Here is a 20,772-nt window from a genome sequence, read left to right on the forward strand (position 1 = left end):
AGCAACATGCAGTGAGTACCCTCTAATGGGGACATCTTCTCTGAGACACTGAAGGAGGTGCTATTGTAAATCATTTAGAAACGGAAAAGAGACCACTTAGAAGCATTCCAGCTACAGATGGTTCAGGCTTTTTTCCTGGATGTTTTTGACAGAGGAGTATAGAGAAGAACACCCTGCCCTTAAACAAGGGCAGTTACATCTCTGAGCACCGTTTAAGTGTGTTCTCTAGAGAGAATGGAAAAATCTTGCTTTCTGTTCTCTCATGAGAAATCAGTGCAGAGTCAAGATAAATTATCATAAATAAATAGATAAACTTACATACACTTTTGGGCTTCTCTGGTGGCTCAAACAGTAAAGAATCAGCCTGCGATGTGGGACACCTAGGTTCAATCTCTGCGTCAGGAAGATCCTCTGGGGGAGGATATGGCAATCCCCTCCAGTATTCTTGCCTGGATAATCCTCATGGACAGAGGAGCCTGGCGGGCTATATTCCGTGGGGTCGCAAAGAGTCGAACGCAAATGAGTGACTAAGCACAGCACAACACAAACACTTTTACTCCCACAGTCATTCCTGTAGCCTGAAAAAAATATATATATATGTATATATAAATTAAACCGGAGTCCAATTAGAAAGTAGCATGCAGTGCATTCCACTAACCTAGTGGGCATAGTTGTGGAGCTTCATAACTGCTCTTTGGAGAGGGGCAAGGGAATGAGCACTAGTGTGTGAGAGTGGTGGTGGTGGTTTAGTCACTAAGTGATGTCTGACTCTTGCAACCCCATGCCCTGTAACCCACCAGCCTCCTCTGTCCATGCAATTCTCTAGGCCAGAATACTGGAGTGGGTAGCCGTTCCCTTCTCCAGGAGATCTTCCTGACCCAGGGATCTAACCCAGGTCTCCTGCATTGCAGGGGGATTCTTTATCATCTGAGCCACCAGGGAAGCTCAGTATGTGAGAGTACATGAATAGAAGTTTGTGGAGGAATCCGTTTTGGAGCAAAGACTGTCTGATTTTCTAAAACGTCCCAGGTCAAGAATCATTTTGTTATTAGCTATCTCATAAAACGCGGCCTTTGTGCCATTTATCGTTGCAGCGTAGCCTTTTCTTGCTCAGTTAAATACACATTTAAGGGATCTCTGTGTTCCTTTACTACAAACTTTGGTTAAAAAAATGGATCTGATTTTAATGTCAACTAATACAAAATACTGGGCTTCCTGGGTTCTTCAGTGGTAAAGAATCTACCTGCCAAGCAGGAGAAGTGGGTTCACTCCCTGGGTCAGGAAGATCCTCTGGAAAAGGGAATGGCAACACCCTCCAATATTCTTGCCTGGAGAATCCCATGGGCAGAGGAGCCTGCTGGGCTGCAGTCCTTGGGGTTGCAAAAGAGTCAGATGTGACTTAACAAGTAAACAACAATGTAAAATAGTATAGGAAAATTCCATGGTATTTTAAAATTGAAAATTTCAACTTTTAAAATTATTTTTAAGCAATCTGATGATGTTAAAAGTCTCACAGTCTATTTCATAGGAATTCAATGGAAAATAAGAAGTGCCAAAGCAGTAAATATTCTAGTTAATATTTATATGTCTAAGCTGACAATTTTTTTCATTTTTATTTAACCTAAATAGATTGCTCCATGCCTTATTAAATATAACATATTTTGGTTTAAATAATCATCATTGTTGAATATTAAACTTTTTCCCCAGACTTTTTGAAGGGTATAAGTAACCACTTATACAAAAACCCATCACAAAATGAGCACAGGGTCATGTTTTACCCTCATTTCTTCTGTAATTCTCTCCTGTCCTTCACTGAGTTTTTCTCATTGTTTTAAATTGCTCTCACTTTATCATTATTTCTCCCCATCCTGTTTTCTAATTTTAGCCAAGATAAACAAGACAGTAAAGTCAATACAATCAGTGATAGTTTTCACATGCTATTCAAGTTCATGAGATTCTTTAAGAGTGAATTTGCTCCAAGATTCTCCAAAAGAATTAAGCACATAGATTTTATTAAAGAGTCTATCACAGAGACTTCTTTGTCTATATCTGTTCTCTTGAAGGTTTATATATTAAAAAGAAAAGGTTTGACTAGAACTTGACTATCTTAACACACTAATGCTTATCAGCAACATGTACCTAATCTTGAAATAATGGTGATCTAAAGACATGGTGATCTGCTGACACCATTAATAAGATGCACAGAAATATTTTACAAAAGATGTTTAAAGGAGTTCTGGAATTAGTTTCTAAGATGTGTTCCCCTCATTTAGGCTCCTGAAGGTGCAGGTTTATTGCACAAGTTTAGAGCATTACAAGCATTCAGCTATGCCGAGCAAGAGGCCAGCTGAGACAGTCATGCTCTTGCTAATGTGCACCTCTCCTCTTTTAGTTGTCACTGCATAAGCTTTCCAGCAGTCTTTAGATATTTTAAATAATTGTTCCCTATTTTTTGTTTGTTTTTTTTTAGGACAGCATAACTACTTATGTGCTGGAAGAAACGATTGCATTGTTGATAAAATCCGCAGAAAAAACTGCCCAGCATGTCGCCTTAGAAAGTGCTGTCAGGCTGGCATGGTTCTTGGAGGTAATGATGTTTTCATCAATAACTGTCTGATATTTATATTAACTAAATTCTGTCTGATGTTTGTATTATAAAACCATGGGTCAGAAAATCTTAGTTTTCTTATTTCTATCTTGATTATTGGTGTCTGGATGAAGCAGCTGATACCATTTTATTAACACTGTAGATTTCCAGCAGATTGAAGTTTGTTATAGATACGTAGTAAACTTCAATTTGTCTATATTGCTTGTAAGTAGATGTTATGGGAAGGTCGGGCTTTCCAGGTGGCGCAGTGGTGAAGAATCCGCCTGCCAGTGCAGGAGATGCAAGAGACACGGGTTAGATCCCTGGGTCAGGAAGATACCCTGGAGTAGGAAATGGCAATCTGCCCCAGTATGCTTGCTTGGAAAATTCCATGGACGGAGGAGCCTGGCAGGTTACAGTCCACAGGGACACAAAGAGCTGGATGTGACTGAGCACAGCATGGGAAGTTCACCAGCCTCTCGTTAAGTGACACGGGTTGAAGTGTAGGCTCTGCTGCTCCCCACCATGTGGCCTTGAGTACATCACCAGCCCTTTCTGGGCACCAGTCTCTGTCTGCAAAATGAGAGCAGTGAAGTCTCTTCCAGCTCAAATACTGATTCTGTGAACTGAATAAGTACCTTAATCTCCATCTTTTCGTGCCTCCATCAACCCCTCCCTTTCGATGACCCTTCCACATTCTCTTTAAATAACTGAATATTGAGCCCTTACACTTACCAGGTACTATTTTAAGTTCTGGGAGTTCTACAGTGAGCAAAATGGACCAAATCTCAGCCTTCATGGAGCTTACACTCTAGGCAGAGGAGAACAACACATATACATATATATATATATATGTATATATACACACACACACACACACACAAAAGCAGAGACATTACTTTGCCAACAAAGGTCCGTCTAGTCAAGGCTATGGTTTTTCCTGTGGTCATGTATGGATGTGAGAGTTGGACTGTGAAGAAAGCTGAGCACCAAAGAATTGATGCTTTTGAACTGTGGTGCTGGAGAAGACTCTTGAGAGTCCCTTGGACTGCAAGGAGATCCAACCAGTCCATTCTGAAGGAGATCAGCCCTGGGATTTCTTTGGAAGGAATGATGCTAAAGCTGAAACTCCAGTACTTTGGCCACCTCATGCAAAGAGTTGACTCATTGGAAAAGACTCTGATGCTGGGAGGGATTGGGGTCAGGAGGAGAAGGGGATGACAGAGGATGAGATGGCTGGATGGCATCCCCAACTCGATGGATGTGAGTTTGAGTGAACTCCAGGAGTTGGTGATGGACAGGGAGGCCTGGCGTGCTGCGATTCATGGGGTCGCAAAGAGTGGGACACTAATGAGTGACTGAACTGAACTGATGTATATATATCAAGTGATGATAAATATTATGCAGTGTATTAAGCAGGGTTCATTAATGGGAATCTCAGAGAGGGGCTTCACTCCTGAACCCTTTACTCTGATTAAAATTTTCATTTTAGTCATTTCCTAAGCAGTAATATCTCTAAAATCCTGAATTTGATGTAGTAGTTCTAATTTTTCTACAACGAGCTTTTAAAATTCATGATTTGTTGAATACATATCTAATAAACCACCGGCCACAGTTCATATACCATAAATGGTATCTGTTACCTTCTGAGAAGGAGTGTATGAGACCAACATTTTTTGACTGCTCGCTGTGTTAAGCACCCTACTTAGTTCTGTCTCTACAGCCTGTGAACATGTACAGTCTAATCCCTAATAAATAATTGTTAAACAGAAGAGTGAGTGATTTAAGAGTGGCGCCAAACATTATTATGCAGATAAAACAAAAGAATGAATTAATTCTATCTGAGGGAGCTGGCAAAAGCTTCCGAGAGGAGGCTTTCAAAGAATGAATACACATGTTATCAATGAAAATGGAGAAGAGTATTTACAATGAAAAACATGATGCACTGTAGTGATGATTTTTCTGGAAAGTCAGTTGTTTAGTGGGAACAACAAGAAATGAAGCTTGAAAGTTACCTTGGCCCAGCTGGGTTCTGGAGGTTGAACTCTGTTCTGTATGCAGTAGAACCAGTGATCTTTCTAACAAACTGTGGACTATCCATGGAATAGAGCCCACATTTCTAAGTGCATCCCACCACCCCTTTCCGCATCGAGTAACCGCCGTCTCTTTTTCTAAGCCCTTCTCCCACCAGTCCTGGGGGAACCCTACCCTCCAGTCACCAACACTCACCTGTCTTTGCACACTTTTGATTTTTGCCTGCATTGTTCTTAAACTCCTTGTGAACTGTTGTATTTCCTTCACATTAAGTTCAAGCATCATATTTTTTGTGAAATCTTCCCATCTGCATAGTCACTGCAGAGATAGGGGTGGGGACAGTTAAATGTAGTGCTTTTCATGTCTGGAGAGGCTGAGCGTCCTTGAGTCAGCCTGGATTGGACCTTGCACTACCGATACTTACTTCTGCATTCCTGCCCTTCCAAGGGGAGACTGACCCAAGTGGGAGTGATGAGACCCAGCAGTTCCCCCTCATCCCAGCCCACACGAGGGACCGGAAATTCACTTTCTCTCTCTCCTCCCACAGTTTCTTGTATTTACATTCTTCTTTGTACTTCCTTCCTTGTTTTATAACTATTTACTTGTATCCCATTCAACGATTTCTCCTAATCCAAGTTTGAGTTGTTTACAAACAGAAATTTCATTTTAGTGTTTCAGCACCAAAGTACTTGTTTAAGAAGTGCTCACTAATATCTGTGACGATTATTTTAAAGTCAGAATCTGCCTGCCAATGCAGGAGATATACGAGATACTGGTTTGATCCATGAGTCAGGAAGATCCCCTGGAGAAGGAAATGGCAACCCACTCTGGTAGTCTTTTTTTTTTTTTAATTTATATTTTATTGAAGGGTAATTGCTTTACAGAATTTTGCTGTTTTCTGTCAAACCTCAACTCATTATTTGAGAAATGCAAATCAAAACTACGATGAAATATCACTCTGGTATTCTTGCCTGAAAGGTCACATGGACAGAGGAGCCTGGCAGGCTACAGTCCATGGGGCTGCAAAGAGCTGGACTTGACTCCACACACAACGTACTTGCATGCATTCTTGAATATAAGGTCCAATGTAGCCATTACTAGAACTCAAGAAAGAGTGATTGGAGGAGGCAAAGGGGATGTGGTTTCATGTAGTGTTTTTCATTTTGAGGAAAGGCGCTAGCCCTTAAGCAGTCTTCCATTCCATGACTGAATTTATTTTACTGGTCTCAACTGTTATAATGGAAAAGTGATTTAAGATGCACTAGTGTAAAAATGATGAGACACCTAGCCACTGAGAAACTTGAGTTTGTTCAGAAGAGAGATTTGGGGGTTCCAACCAGCAACAAAATAGATGCTCAGTAAGAAACAGAGTGATGAGGAGAAGAGAACTTCAGAGAAGACTCGGAACCAGGATGCAGGGGGAGGGTTCGAGTCTAGGGACAGAGCGTAAAGCAGCATCAGAGCAGGGTCAGCAGCAACAAACATCCTTGTACCTGTGACTTTGTGTGTACCAACTGAGAAGTCCTCTAGGCTGTATATCTAGAAAGCTAGTCAATTTCTGGTTCACTGGGATATTGTGTACCTTTAAACTTACTGTTACCTAATCACCAAATTACCCTCCAGCTTCTTTGCTTCTACCAGTGTTTGAGAGCTCTTGTTGTTATGATGTTATGTATCCTTACCTGTGTTTTCAGCCTTTTAAATTCTTCTAATTTGATGGTCCTAAAATTTATATCTAATTTTGTTTTAATTTGTGTGTCCTAGATTATGGTGAGAGAAAATATTGCTATATTTCTTGGCCGCTTGTACTTCCTGTTCTATGATTTAGCTATCCATAGTTATTGGCCATTTTTCAACAGTATTGTCTTTTTTGTTACTGACTGATACAACTTACCTCTGTACTCTCCTAATTCTGTATTAGCTACATACAATTTATGTCTTGACTTTTTACCTTGTTTATAATATCTTTTTTCTAATTTTTATATGATCATATGTGTCAGTATTCTCCCTTTATGTTTCTTAGCCCTGAAATTGTATAGATAATTTACTGAATATCATCTAAACTCTTAAAAGTTTATTTTTATATTCAAGTCCTTAACTTCCCTACAAGTATCTTTTTTTTATGTAGGGAGACAAGAATGAAACTTTATTTTCTATATGGATAACCAGTTGCCAGAGCACATTTACGGATAAATGGTTTTCAGTAGTTTTTGATGCTGCAGTCCTATAGAAGTAAACATGTTCCAAGCCTCCACACTGCCTCAGATCTATTCACAAGTAAATTATACATATGTACTACTATCAAATTATATATTAATGATACTTATTTCTTTTTATTCCCTTACTAAAATATAAGTATTTTTCTAGTACTCCAGTTACAAATTCCACTGGAACTTGTAGTGCTATATCTGATGTATATCAAAATTACATATGTATTTACTTCTCTTCCTGGTTTCTCTGATCTGTTGCATTGTTTATACCTGAACCACTACCACACACTCTGAAGTCGTATAGCTCTCAAACTGTGTTTCAATACCTGGTAGAATAAGTCTCCCTAAATTGCACTTTTTCCAAATTATTGGCTTTTCTTGGCCCTCTGAATTGTACTTAAAAAGTTTGATGCTTAAAAGGTTTATTCACAATGGTATCTAACACTTAAAAACATGAGTTCTAACCCCTGGGTCTTAGTTATATATCAAAATTCTTTGCCTCTTTTTTTCCCATCAAATAATCTTTAAATCCTGTGGTCATCATCACAAACTGGGAAATACCGTTTAATTATTTCATAAGTGGCTCTTCACAGAGGTTTATTAGAAAGAAGCTGGCAGCACACTCTTTTATGTCTGTCCTGATGTTGTTCTTCCTGAGAGAGTCAGTGGCAAGGGTCTGGGAATCAGTAATCCCACTCCTGGAAATCAGGAAGAAGGTAGTAAATTCACTGGATCAGATTCTAATTACTAGCCCTGTGTTAAAATTCTGGAGTAAGGGAGGATGTACTTGTGGTCTTTTGAGAATGAGAACTTCTTTTTCATGATGATGAGAAGTGCTCAAAGTTCAATTCTTCAATAATTAGAAGAGTTTCACTGAAGTAATAATTGCCTCGACATTACTGAAGATAGAGCCTGTGTTCTCCCCCTCCCTTCTTTCCATGCATCCTTCCTTCTTTTCTTCTTTCCTCTTCATGTTTGTCACTTTTCTGAGGTTTTGCATTCCTAATGTAATTGTTGTTCAGTCGCTTAGTCATGTCCAGCTCTTTGTGACCCCATGGACTGCAGCACGCCAGGCTTCTCTGTCCTTCACCATCTCCCGGAGCTTGCTCAAACTCATGTCCATTGAGTCAGTGATGCCATCCAACCATCTCATCCTCTGTCATCCCCTTCTCCTCCCACCTTTGATCTTTCCCAGCATCAGGGTCTTTTCAAACGAGTCAGCTCTTCTCATCAGGTGGCCAAAGTGTTGGAGTTTCAGCTTCAGCATCAGTCCTTCCAATGAATATTCAGGACTGATTTCTTTTAGGATGGACTGGTTGGATCTCCTTGCAGTCCAAGGGACTCTCAAGGGTCTTCTCCAACACCACAGTTCAAAAGCATCAATTCTTCAGCTCTCAACCTTTTTTATTATCCAGTTCTAGTACATGACTACTGGAAAAACCATAGCCTTGACAAGACAGACGTTTGTCAGAAAAGTGATGTCTCTGCTTTTTAATACGCTGTCTGGGTTTGTCACAGCTTTTCTTCCAAGGAGCAAGCATCTTTTAATTTCATGGCTGCAGTCACCATCTGTAGTGATTTTGGAGCCCAAGAAAATAAACAATGAAAACATTGTTTTCATTGTTTCCCCATCTATTTACCATGAAGTGATGGGACCAGATGCTAATATAGAGTCATTTGTATAACAATAGATGAAACAGAAGAGAACATTGACTATTGTAAACAATGCTGCAATGAACATGTATTTTCTAGTTAGTTTTTTTTTTTTCCTTCAGATAAATACCTATAAATGACATTACTGGATTATATGGTAGTTCTACTTTTAGTTTTTATTTGAAAACTTCCATGCTGTTTTTCCAATTTAAATTCCCACCAACAGTGCGTGAGAGTTCCCTTTTCTCCACATCCTCATCAAAACTGTTATTTCTTGTCTTTTTGATGATAGGCATCGTGACGGGTGTGAGGTAATGTCTCAGTGGGTTTTAATTTGCACTACCCTGATATTAGTGATATTGAGCAACTGTTCTTGGCCATCTCTATGTCTTCTTTGGAACAATGCCTATTTAGATCCTTTAACTATTTTTCAATTAGATATATGATTTGCCAATATTTTCTCCCATTTAGTACTTAACCTTTTCAATGCAACATTATTTACAATAGCTATGACATGGAAACAACCCAAGTGTCTATTGATGGGTAAGTAGATAAAGAAAATATGAGGTATATTATGTATATATATATATATATATATATTTGTATGTATGTATACACACACAGTGAAATATTATTCAGCAATAAAAAATGTCATTTTTGGCAACATGGATTGGTTGGACCTTAAGGGCATTATCCTAAGTGAAATAAATCAGTGAAAGATAAATACTGTATTATCTCCCTTATATGTGGACCATAAAAAATGAGCTCAGAGATAGAGGACAAATTGTTGGTTCCCAGAGGCAGGCAATGGGGGTGGTGAAATGCGTGAAAATGGCCAAAAGGTACAGAGTTTCAGTTATGAAATTAATAAGTAAGGGCTTTCCTTGTGGCTCGGTGGTAAAGAATCCACCTTCCAATGCATGAGATGCTGGTTCAGTCCCCGGGTCAGGAAGATCCCCTGGAGAAGTAAATGGCAACCCCCTCAAATATTCTTGCCTGGGAAATCTCATGGACAGAAGACACTAGTGAGCTACGGTTCTTGGGGTCACAAAAGAGTTGGATACAACTCAGCAACTAACCAACAATGTAATGTACAACTTGGTGACTAAGGCTAATACTCGATATTGTATGGCATACTGTATTGTATATTTTAAAGATGCTAAGTGGGTAGGTTTTAAAATTCTTATCACAAGAATAAAATGATTAGTAGCTATGTATGAGATGGATGTTAACTAGACTTTATTGTCGTGATCATTTCGCAATATACACAAATAATAAATCATTCTGTGATACATCTAAAACGAATATATCAATTTTGCCTCAGTGAAAAAGAGAGAACATGAAAATATTTAAAAGAGTTAGCAAAATCTTATGATAGAGTATCAAAGGTCAGAAATATTAGTGTTTCTTACATGTCATGACGTAGATTTGCAGGTTTGCTTCAGCAGCTATGGTCTGGTTATGAGAATTATGTTTGAGTTACTTGGCCTCTGAGTTGCATATGATTCTTGTTTTTAATGACTCACTTCCCTTACCTTCACTAGGTCACAGTGAACTTTTGCATTTTGTTCATTGCTGTACAGTACTGAGTAGGAAAGATAGTTATACTCTGAAGGACGGTAATATATCTTCTAGTTTAAGTGTTCTACTTCTAACTTGTTTCCTTTAGAAAATATTTTGTGTAACAACTCATAAATTTTTTTTTTCTGAAATGAATATAGCTCTTTATCTTGTATTTATTGTAAAAATGTTAGACTATTATAAACATACTTAGCTCTTTCAAAAATAAGTAGCCTTCTACATAAAAGAATGATTAAATGCATGGTTATATTGCTGATTTTTTAAAGCTGGAGACTATTTTTATAGGTTTGTTTTTGTTTTGTTTTGTTGGTAGAGAGGCTTATCCTCAAATTTTAAAAGGTTATGTTTGAAAGCAGTTTCTCTCTTACCTCCTCCTACACCTAGATTGGCTTCATTCTCTTGGCAAAGAGCTGCAGCTTTCTGGGCTGCAAGATTGTGTGGTAAAGTGTTTTGTTTTTTCCTCCTTCTACACTTGAAGACAACAGAGCCTCAATTTATTTTCTGAAGACTTCCAAAATTCATGACTTTGGGACGCTGAAAAGTACCTTTTCTGGAAGTTCAGATGCCTCCTCTATGCTTGTGATTACTATTTAAAAGATGAAATCTATCCTCTCTACTGCAGGAGTTGCTGTGGGTGATGCCTGCCACCTACCTCTTTAGAACTCTCGTGGTCTTCCTCTGATGAGCACCTCCTTTTCCACCCGAACCCTGGTCTTTGCATCACCAACCCCTGCAGAGACAGTACTCACACTGCTTCCCCACGTTGGCATATTGAAGCCTGTAGCTAAATAATGTATTTTGGTCGCTGCCCTAAACTTCATCCCATACACACTTGGTAAGGATATTCCTTAGAGTATTCATTCTCACTTCTTTGCTTCGAGTTTTATGGGAGTTTGGAAAGGCTGCTTTTGTGGCTGCCAGCCTGGACAGTTCAGCTGTGTCTATCAGTATCTCCTATTCTCTAGACACAGTAAAAATTTAGGGTTGAAGGGTACAAGGATTCCCTTTTATTTGCAGTCTGGCTTGTTTGAAAGATGGAGACATTTACTCTTTTAAAAACTCAACTCTAATATACTTGTTTGGCAAGTATCTATTTAAATCTTATACTTCCTATTCTCTAGCATTTTTGAAGTATTTTGATATGGGAAGTAGAATTAGATCCTGAAGGAGAAAAGACAAGCTAAGTCAGTGCTGCAAGGGGTTGTGAGAGCATAGTCCCAGTGAACTGATCCCAGAAACATCATCCTTTTGCTAATCCAAAGTAACTGCATGTATCTAGACATAATCTACTGTAGGGGTAGTTGCTGGTAAATTGACCCAAACTACAGCATCAAGTACAGATGTGAAAGTTCGACCATAAAGAAGGCTGAGTGCCAAAGAATTGATGCTTTTGAACTGTGGTGTTGGAGAAGACTCTTGAGAGTCCCTTGGCCTGCAAGGAGATCAAACCAGTCCATCCTAAAGGAAATCAACCCTGAATATTCACTGGAAGGACTGATGCTGAAGCTGAAACTCCAATGCTTTGGCCGCCTGATGCAAAGAGCCGATGCATTGGGAAAGACCCTAACGTTGGGAAAGATTGAGGGCAGGAGGAGAAGGTGGCGACAGAGGATAAGATGGTTGGATGGCATCACCGATTCCATGGGCGTGAGTTTGAGCAAACTTTGGGAGATAGTGAACAGGGAAGCCTAGTGTGCTGCAGTTCATGGGGTCACAAAGAGTCAGATACAACTTAGCGGCTAAGCAATAACAACAGTGATGCTTACTATAATCCTCATAATGTCAAAGGATTTGCACCATTACTTGTCTACTGATCTTTACCCTCTATTTCCCCATTTGATTCTCAGAAAGCATTCTGGCTGTCATAAAATTTCTATTTCAGTATCCTACATAAAATTCTTCACTTACTTCTACTTAGCAGGTCCAGGATTATCTTGTGAGATTTTATATCTCCATTCAATATAAAATATTTTTGCCAGAAGTAAGACAAATAGCACAAAGAAAGGCCCAGCCAAGTAAACAGCACTCATTTTCAAACATGATCTAGAAATAATACTCAGTATTATTTTATTCAGTCTAGTAGATTACCTACATATTTACCTATTTGCTTGATTTTTTTTCTAATTCACAAAGTCATCCAGTTTATTTTTGAAATAAACTTTATAAGTTCCTTCTGTAAGAATTTGTGATACTCATTCACTCTTTATATTTCAGAAAATATCTCTATTGCACTTTTAATTAATAATTTTGCTGGTTATAAAACTGAGGTTTGAATTTTTTTCCCTCTACTCCTTACTAATGGAAAGGAAATGGCAACCCACTCCAGTATTCTTGCCTAGATAATTCCATGGACAGAGGAGCCTGGCAGGCTACACTCGATAGAGTCACAAAAAGTCAGACATAACTGAGTGAGTATCCATACCACCCCTAACTAATGTTGCTGCTGCTGCTAAGTCACTTCAGTCGTGTCCGACTCTGTGTGACCCTATGGACAGCAGCCCACCAGGCTTCCCTGTCCCTGGGATTCTCCAGGTAAGAACACTGGAGTGGGTTGCCATTTCCTTCTCCAATGCATGAAAGTGAAAAGTGAAAGTGAAGTTGCTCAGTAGTGTCCGACTCTTTGCAACCCCATGGACTGCAGCCTACCAGGCTCCTCCGTCCATGGGATTTTCCAGGCAAGCGTAGTCTGCTCTTTTTGCTTGTATAATTTTTTCTGAGAGTTCTCCCATGTATCTAATAGTAGTTTCTGTGAGGTAATAATTTCTCTGAATTTGTAGACAATGTTTTTTATACTTGGTTCTCCAATTTCACTCTAACATAACTAGTTTTAAATTTAGTTTTATTTGTTCTCCTGGAAATCATTGTAACTTCTAAATCTGGGAATTTATGTCTTCTAGAACTACCAGAAGCGTTGAAAGCATCCCAGTATTCTTCAAATATTTCCGTCCTTTTCATTGCCTCTTTCTCCCTCCAGACTACCTCTTAGACATATATTAAGTTAGTGCGTGTGTCTTCCGTATCTCACTTTTCCTGTTTCGTTGTCTTTCTGAGCTATATTCTGTGTAATTTCATCAGTTCTGGCTTCCAGTTCACCATTCTTTCATTTTAGTGTTTTTTTTTTTTTAAACATTCTACATGGTTCATTTATAAATTTACCTAGTTCTTTTTAACTAGCATTTCCATTTCTGGTGTTTTCATTACTTATTATATATTTTTAATAATTATAAAATATCTATTGCAAATATTTGTATTCAGTAATTTCAGAGCCCCATAGCTCGTCATATAGTTGTGCTCTTCTGGTGTGGTGGTTAAAAATATATCCTTGATTATGGATATGGTTTCTCAATGAGTTTTAATTTTTTGTAAAATTCTGTGTGACCTTAATTGAGGGAGTTTCTCTCAGAGAGAATTTTCATTTTCTTCTTCCAGTTACGATAGGGATTTCACCAGCAAAGGACCACTTTTCACATTTACTTTTTGCCTCTGTGTTCCCCATACCTTGCAGGTAGAAGTTAGAGTATAGCATCAGAACAGTAGGGTTTGATTTCAATTTCTCCGCTAACAGCTGCTGGACCTCAGGCACCTACACCGCTTTTCACATCTCTATTTTCATTTCTATTGTGACCACCTAGTGAGAGTTATTGTGAAGGTAAATGAAATGATGCATCTAAAGCATACAGAACAATGGCTGGCATGCAAAGATTTCTGAGTGGTAGCTTAAAACAGCCTTTATTCTTAACATCATTTAGTGCAAACTATCACTGGCAGACTAAGGGTTTAACTTTACTGCAAAAGCTATTCTTATTTCTTTTATTGTTTCATTATTTCTTTGTAGGAACCTTTGAAAAATCAATGCAGATATCTTGGAATTGAAATTAATTTACACAGTCATAGCTAATAGAGGTATTTACTTAACATAATAGTTATTAAATAGTCATCATATGTACTTAATGTTTTTAAGCCTTGTTTCCCATGGGAACATGAGCTGAAAGGAATGATATATATTTTACATGGCAAAAATTTTTTCTAAATGATTGAAAATATTCTTTAGTTGAAGATTTGGGAGTTTTGATTTTTTTTCTTTTAGAGGAGAATGTCCTATTCATATTGATTTTTATAAGTGCTTTGATAAGCTGTTTGGGATAGAGCCTGTGACCCCAGGAGCATGCTGGGTTATGAAAGATATTTGCTAATTTTATCCATCAAAGGCAACGAGGAGAATTTGTGTGGTTTAGGATGAAGAGAAGGACGTAGGAGAAGTGAGGTGAAAAGGGAAGGTGAAAGTGAGATGCCTACTGCGTGTACCACTTCCCATGGCCTTCCAAATCTTCACTAAGATTCTATTAAAGTGTGGGAAATGTGTATATGGCCCTTCCCGTGAAATCTGTATGTAATGCCATTGTCTTTTTTATTGAAGTGTAGTTGATTTAGAGTATTGTGTTAGTTTCAGGTGACATAGCAAAGTGGTTCAATAACATGTATTTTTTAGAGTATTTTCCATTATAGGTTATTATAACATATTGAATATAGTTCCCTGTGCTATACAGTAAATCTTTGTTATTTATTTTATGTACAGTTGTTTGTGTCTGTTAATCTCATACTCCTAATTTATCCCTCCCTCCTTTTTATAACCATAAGTTTGTTTTCTGTATCTATAGTTTGTGTCTATTGTATATTTAGATTCATTTATATTATTTTTAGATTCCACATGTAAGTGATATCATATATTTGTCTTCCTCTGACTTACTTCACTTAGTATAATATTCCCTAGGTCCATCCATGTCGCCACAAATGACAATATTTCATTCTTTATATGACTGAGTAGTATTCCACTGTGTGAAAGTGTGTGTGTGTGTGTGTGTGTATCACATCTTCTTTATCCATTCATCTGTTGAAGGACATTTAGGTTGCATCCATGTCTTGGATATTGTAAATAATGCTGCTATGAACATTTGCATTTTTTTCAAATTAGAATTTTTGTCTTCTGACAAGGGCTTAATATCCAAAATATACAAGCAGTTTATATAACTCAATATTAAAAAGTCCAATCAAAAAGTGGACGGAAGACCTAAATAAATATTTCTCCACCAATGGCCAACAGGCATATAAAAAGATGCTCAACATCACTAATTATTAAAGAAATGCAGTCAAAGCCACAAAAAGGTACCACCTCACATTGGTCAGAAGACCATCATCAAAAAGTCTACAAAAATAAAGGCTGGAGAGAGTGTGAAGGGAAGGGAACCCTCATACACTGTTGGTGGGGATGTAAATTGGTGTAATCACTGTGTAAAACAATATGGAGGTTTTTTTTTTTAAAGGAAAAATAAAAACTAAAAATAGACCTACTTACGGGATCCAGCAATCCCATTCCTGGGCATACAATGCCATTGTCCATAGGCTTCTAATTTAACTGAAAATAAATCTGATATTCTAATTTATTTTTCTTTATTGATCATCTGCTTCTTTTTCCTGGCTGTGTGTTTCTTAATCCTCGATTTTCAGTAATTTCATCAAGATTTCAGTTCAATTCAGTCTCTCAGTTGTGTCCGACTCTTTGCGACCCCATCAATCGCAGCACGCCAGGCCTCTCTGTCCATCACCAACTCCCGGAGTTCACTGAGACTCACGTCCATCGAGTCAGTGATGCCATCCAGCCATCTCATCCTCTGTCGTCCCCTTCTCCTCCTGCCCCTAATCCCTCCCAGCATCAGAGTCTTTTCCAATGAGTCAACTCTTTGCATGAGGTGGCCAAAATACTGGAGTTTCAGCTTTAGCATCATTTCTTCCAAAGAAATCCCAGGGCTGATCTCCTTCAGAATGGACTGGTTGGATCATCAAGATTTAGCTCTAGCTTAATCTATTTTCTTAAAACAAAGTAAGCTCCTCTGGGTCTGAAAATTTGAGTTTCCTTAGATATTAGCAAAGTATTCTCTTAATATTACCTTTGAATCTTTTTTCCTGTTTCATGTTTTCTCTTTTTCATGATCCCCAAGAATAATCTATATGTTGATTCTCTATTTATCTGTCTTTTATATCTACCTTCTTTTCTCTATTAACATTTTAATCCTTTGAAACTTCATTTGACAATTTTTCTCAAAATCTTCATGTCTGTGGTTTAGTTTTCACACTGGCAGTTCTCCTTTCTTATTCTTATGACAGGTTTTAAAATCTACAATGATTTTATTTACATTTTTAATTTATTTTTTATCTAAGTATAATGTACAGTACTATGTCAGTTACTGGTGTACAGTATAATGATTCACAATTTTTAAAGGTTATATTCCATTTATAGTTACTATGAAATTGGTTATACTACCCCTGTTTTGCTGTGTATCCTCATAGTTTATTTCTTACATACTTATTTGTACCTCTTAATCTCCTACCCTATGTTTCTCCTTTTGCCTTCTCTCTTCCCACTAGTAACCACTAGTTTATTCTTCATATCTGGGATTAAGTTTCTTTTTTGCTGTTTTCACTGGTTTGTTGTTACTTTTTAGATTTCACACGTAAGTGATATCATCCAGTGTTTGTCTTTCTCTCTCTGACTTATTTCACTTAGCATAATACCCTCCAAGTCCATCCATGTTACTGCAAATGTCAATATTTCTTTCTTTTTTATGGCTGAGTAATATTCCATTATATATAAATGTACTACATCTTCTTTATCCATTCATCTGTTGATGGACACATATCTTAGCAATTGTAAATAATTCTGCTATGAACATTGGGTACATGTAACTTCTTGAATTAGTGTATTTGGGTTTTTTCAGATATATATACTCAAGAGTAGAATTGCTGGGTTATGTGATAATTCTATTTTTAGTTGTTGAGACAACTTCACGCTATTTTCCACAGTGACTGCACCAGTTTGCATCCCCACCAACAGTGTCTGAGTATTCCATTTTCTCCATATACTTGCCAACATTTATTTGTGTGTTTTTTTGACCATCGCCATTTTGACAGGTTTGAGATAATACCTCACTGTGGTTTTGAATTGCATTTCTACAATGATTAATGATGCTGAGCATCTTCTTATACGCCTGTTGCTGCTGCTAAGTCGCTTCAGTCGTGTCCAACTCTGTGCGACCCCATAGACGGCAGCCCACCAGGCTCCCCCATCCTGGGGATTCTCCAGGCAAGAACACTGGAGTGGGTTGCCATTTCCTTCTCCAATGCATGAAAGTGAAGAGTGAAAGTGAAGTCACTCAGTCGTGTCTGACTCTTAGCGACCCCATGGACTGCAGCCCACCAGGCTCCTCCGTCCATGGGATTTTCCAGGCAAGAGTACTGGAGTGGGGTGCCATTGCCTGTTGGACATCTACATTTCCTCTTTGGAAATATGTCTGTTTATTTCTTCTCTCCATTTTGGGGCTTCCATTGTGGTTCAACTGGTAAAGAATCCTCCTGCAATGCGGGAGACCTGGGTTTGATCTCTGGGTTGGGAAGATCCCCTGGAGAAGGGAAAGACTAACCACTCCAGTATTCTGGCCTAGAGAACTCCATGGACTGTATAGTCCATGGGGTTGCAGAGTCAGACATGCCCATTTTTTAATGGAGTTGTTTGCTTTTTTGTCCTTTTTAAAATGTTGAGTTGGAGCTGTTTGTATACATTGGATATTAACCCCGTATCCCTCATATAATTTACAAATAGATGCCACAAAATGAGATTGTTTCCTTAATTTCTATTTCTGATAGTTTGTTGTTAATGTGTAGAAATTGTTTTTATAAATTAATTTTTCTTTATTTTTTAAAGCTTTTTCTCTGTCATCTCCCATTTTATCTCACTCTTTTTTACAATTAATTTCATCTTTTATTTAATGTTTTTGTTTCTATTCTTTGATTTCATGAAACTTAGATGCCACTTTATCTTTGAAATACAGTGAAAGGATTGCATAAGGCCATTTCCTACAACAGTTCTTACTCTACTTTGTAATCATCTGATTTTTTATTTTATATTCCTTTTTTATCATTTCTGAAAATATTTTTGCTTAAATTCCAAATATGTTTGCTATTTACTTCACATTTAAGTCTACATAATTCTAACTTGGCCTGCTATTGGACTTAGTAATTGCTAGCTGGTTCTCCTTGTTTTCCTTCCTTGTTTGACTGTCCATTTATAATTTGAGCTAGAAGATATGAAGTCCCAGCTGTATGGTTTGATATGGAAAGAGAGAAACAGTGTTTAGGGACATAAATGTAGCTATTTTAGAAAGATTGTCAACAGCGGGTTTGCAGGCATATGTGAACCCAAACATTCTACTATAAAATATACTACATTTTATGCCTAGATTGTATCTTTTACTAAAGGGAAATGCCACTTAGAGTTCTTCCTATTATTCAAGAAGTGGAAGTAATATGGCAGGAAGCCAGATTATTGTTCAAGCCCTTGTGGAAGCAAATTGGTTTGTTGCTGTGCAGCTGTTAATTTGTTCAGTAAAATGATTGTGTAGTACTGTATGCAAGAGCTATGCTTTCAGTAAGGAGCTTATGTTTCAGTTGAGGCAGAGATGATTATCAAAATAACTACATAAGATAAAATATTATATCCTGATAGAAGATGATAAATATTAAGAAAAAAATAAAACAGGGAAGCAGGTTTGAAGGCATAAAAGGTTACTGTTCATTTGTCTCTGCTCAGTCAAATATGACCAGCAACTCCAAAAGTAATTCTCAGTTTTCCATTGCTTCTCTCTCTACCTCTTGCCTGGTTTGCCCCTCAGATTTAGAAGACTAAGTCATGGGGTTAAGTAGTTGATATGACCACATAGTCCTGATTCAGTTGTCTGTTGCCATTCTGTTATGAAAATGGACTAAAGGGCTTATGTTCTCTGCTTTCCCTGTCGTCGTCATGTGCCCAAGTGGAGGTCCTCTCACTCACTACTTTTAACATATATTAGGGTGTACTGCATGAATTTCCTGAGTGTTCCTGGGTTCTGCATTCTATTCTGACTATCTATATGTCTATTCCATGAAACTATTAATAATTTAGTAGTTTTGGTTATGGTAGCATTATTGTAAATTTTAATATGTAGCATGGCATATATTAAAATCACAGTTGCTCTTTTAATGAAATCCCCTTGTCTACTATCACACACATTTATCCTTCTAGTTGTTGTTGTTCATTCACTCAGTTGAGTCTGACTCTCTGCAACCCCATCAGGTAGCCAAAATAGTGGAGCTTCAGCTTCAGCATTAGTCCTTCCAAATACTCAGGGTTGATTTCCCCTAGGATGTACTGGTTGGATCTCCTTGCAGTCCAAGGGACTCTCAAGAGTCTTCTCCAGCACCACAGTTTGAAAGCACCAGTTCTTCAGTATTCACCCTTCTTTATGGTCCAGCTCTCACAGCTGTACATGACTACTGATTTATTCTTCTAAGCGAACAGTAAAACCATCATTCCTAATTCTAAAAATTGTTAGATTTTGATTGAAGCAGTATAAAATGTATGTACTACTTTGGACTTATTGATACTTTAAGGTTTTCAATTCAGGTACAGATGTCTTTTCATTAATTCACATTTTTCTGTGTGTCCTGTGACAGAATTTTACAATTTTAATACAGGTCCTATGCTTTTCTTCAATATATTCTTGAGTATTTTGTAAACTTCATCCCTTGTAATAGAATATTTTCTATTTTTCAAGTGGCAATTATTGGAAGCAATAAATCTAGTGATCTTTATAAATGTTCTTTTTTTTTTTTTTATGAGTTTGGGTGAACTCTGGGAGTTGGTGATGGACAGGGAGGCCTGGCGTGCTGTAATTCATGGGGTCGCAAGGAGTCAGACACGACTGAGCGACTGAACTGACTAGACGGACCTTTGTTGGCAATAAATGTTCTTTCTAGCCATGTAACTTAATTAACTCAATGCATTGTTGATTATTAGTAGTCCTTTCAGTTTTCTATAGTCATTTTATGTAGAAGTTAAGTTTTTCATTATTAATATTGTTACTTCTACTTGCCATGTTTTGTATTTTCCTGCTGCATCTTTTCTCATCTTTTAATTTTCAGCTTATTTTTCTATATTTTTTTGCATTTCTGATGAAAATTTTGCTGGCTTGGTCACATTTCTCTTCATTTTATTTTCCCTATTCAATCCTCCTTATTAAATTGTAAGTTTTACTCTGCTTTCCCATTTTGCTAATGCTTACATCCCATCCTGATGTCTATAATGAAATCTAATGAATATATGATGAATGAATGAATATAATGAAATATAATGAAATCTATATTCCTCTGTTATTATATAACAATTAAACAGCAACTGTGACTGATCATTTAACCAATTGTTTTATTAACATATACTAGAGAAGTTCGTAATCTTTTGTTCCTTCTCCCCCACTCTTATATATCTTTTCTCTCTCAAGAACCTTTCTTAATACTTACCTTATAAATTTCTACTCATGGTAATAGCATCTATTCAGATTCAGTTATGTATACTGAATAATTTTACAGTATTGTATCCTTAACTCAACATTCAGAAAACTAAGATCATGGCATCTGGTCCCATCACTTCATGGCAAATAGATGAGGAAACAATGGAAACAGTGACAGACTTTATTTTCTTGGGCCCCAAAATCACTGCAGATGGTGACTGCAACCATGAAATTAAAAGATGGTTGCTCCTTGGAAGGAAAGTTATGACCAACTTAGACAGCATATTAAAAAGCAGAGATATTACTTTGCCAACAAAGGTCTGTCTAGTCA

General features: G+C 37.5%; 1 protein-coding gene across 1 annotated transcript in view; it reads left to right on the forward strand.

Moving 5' to 3' along the window:
* PGR (progesterone receptor) overlaps positions 1–20,772 on the forward strand; it is a 118,065-nt gene that overhangs the window by 57,650 nt on the left and 39,643 nt on the right. Inside the window, exon 5 of the mRNA XM_010848231.1 lies at positions 2,471–2,587. Within this exon, the coding sequence (XP_010846533.1) occupies positions 2,471–2,587 (117 nt within the window). The remainder of the gene's footprint in view (positions 1–2,470; positions 2,588–20,772) is intronic.

This window comes from Bison bison, unplaced genomic scaffold (assembly GCF_000754665.1).
Source record: "Bison bison bison isolate TAMUID 2011002044 unplaced genomic scaffold, Bison_UMD1.0 scf7180017864262, whole genome shotgun sequence".
NCBI classification, from domain to species: Eukaryota; Metazoa; Chordata; class Mammalia; order Artiodactyla; family Bovidae; genus Bison; species Bison bison.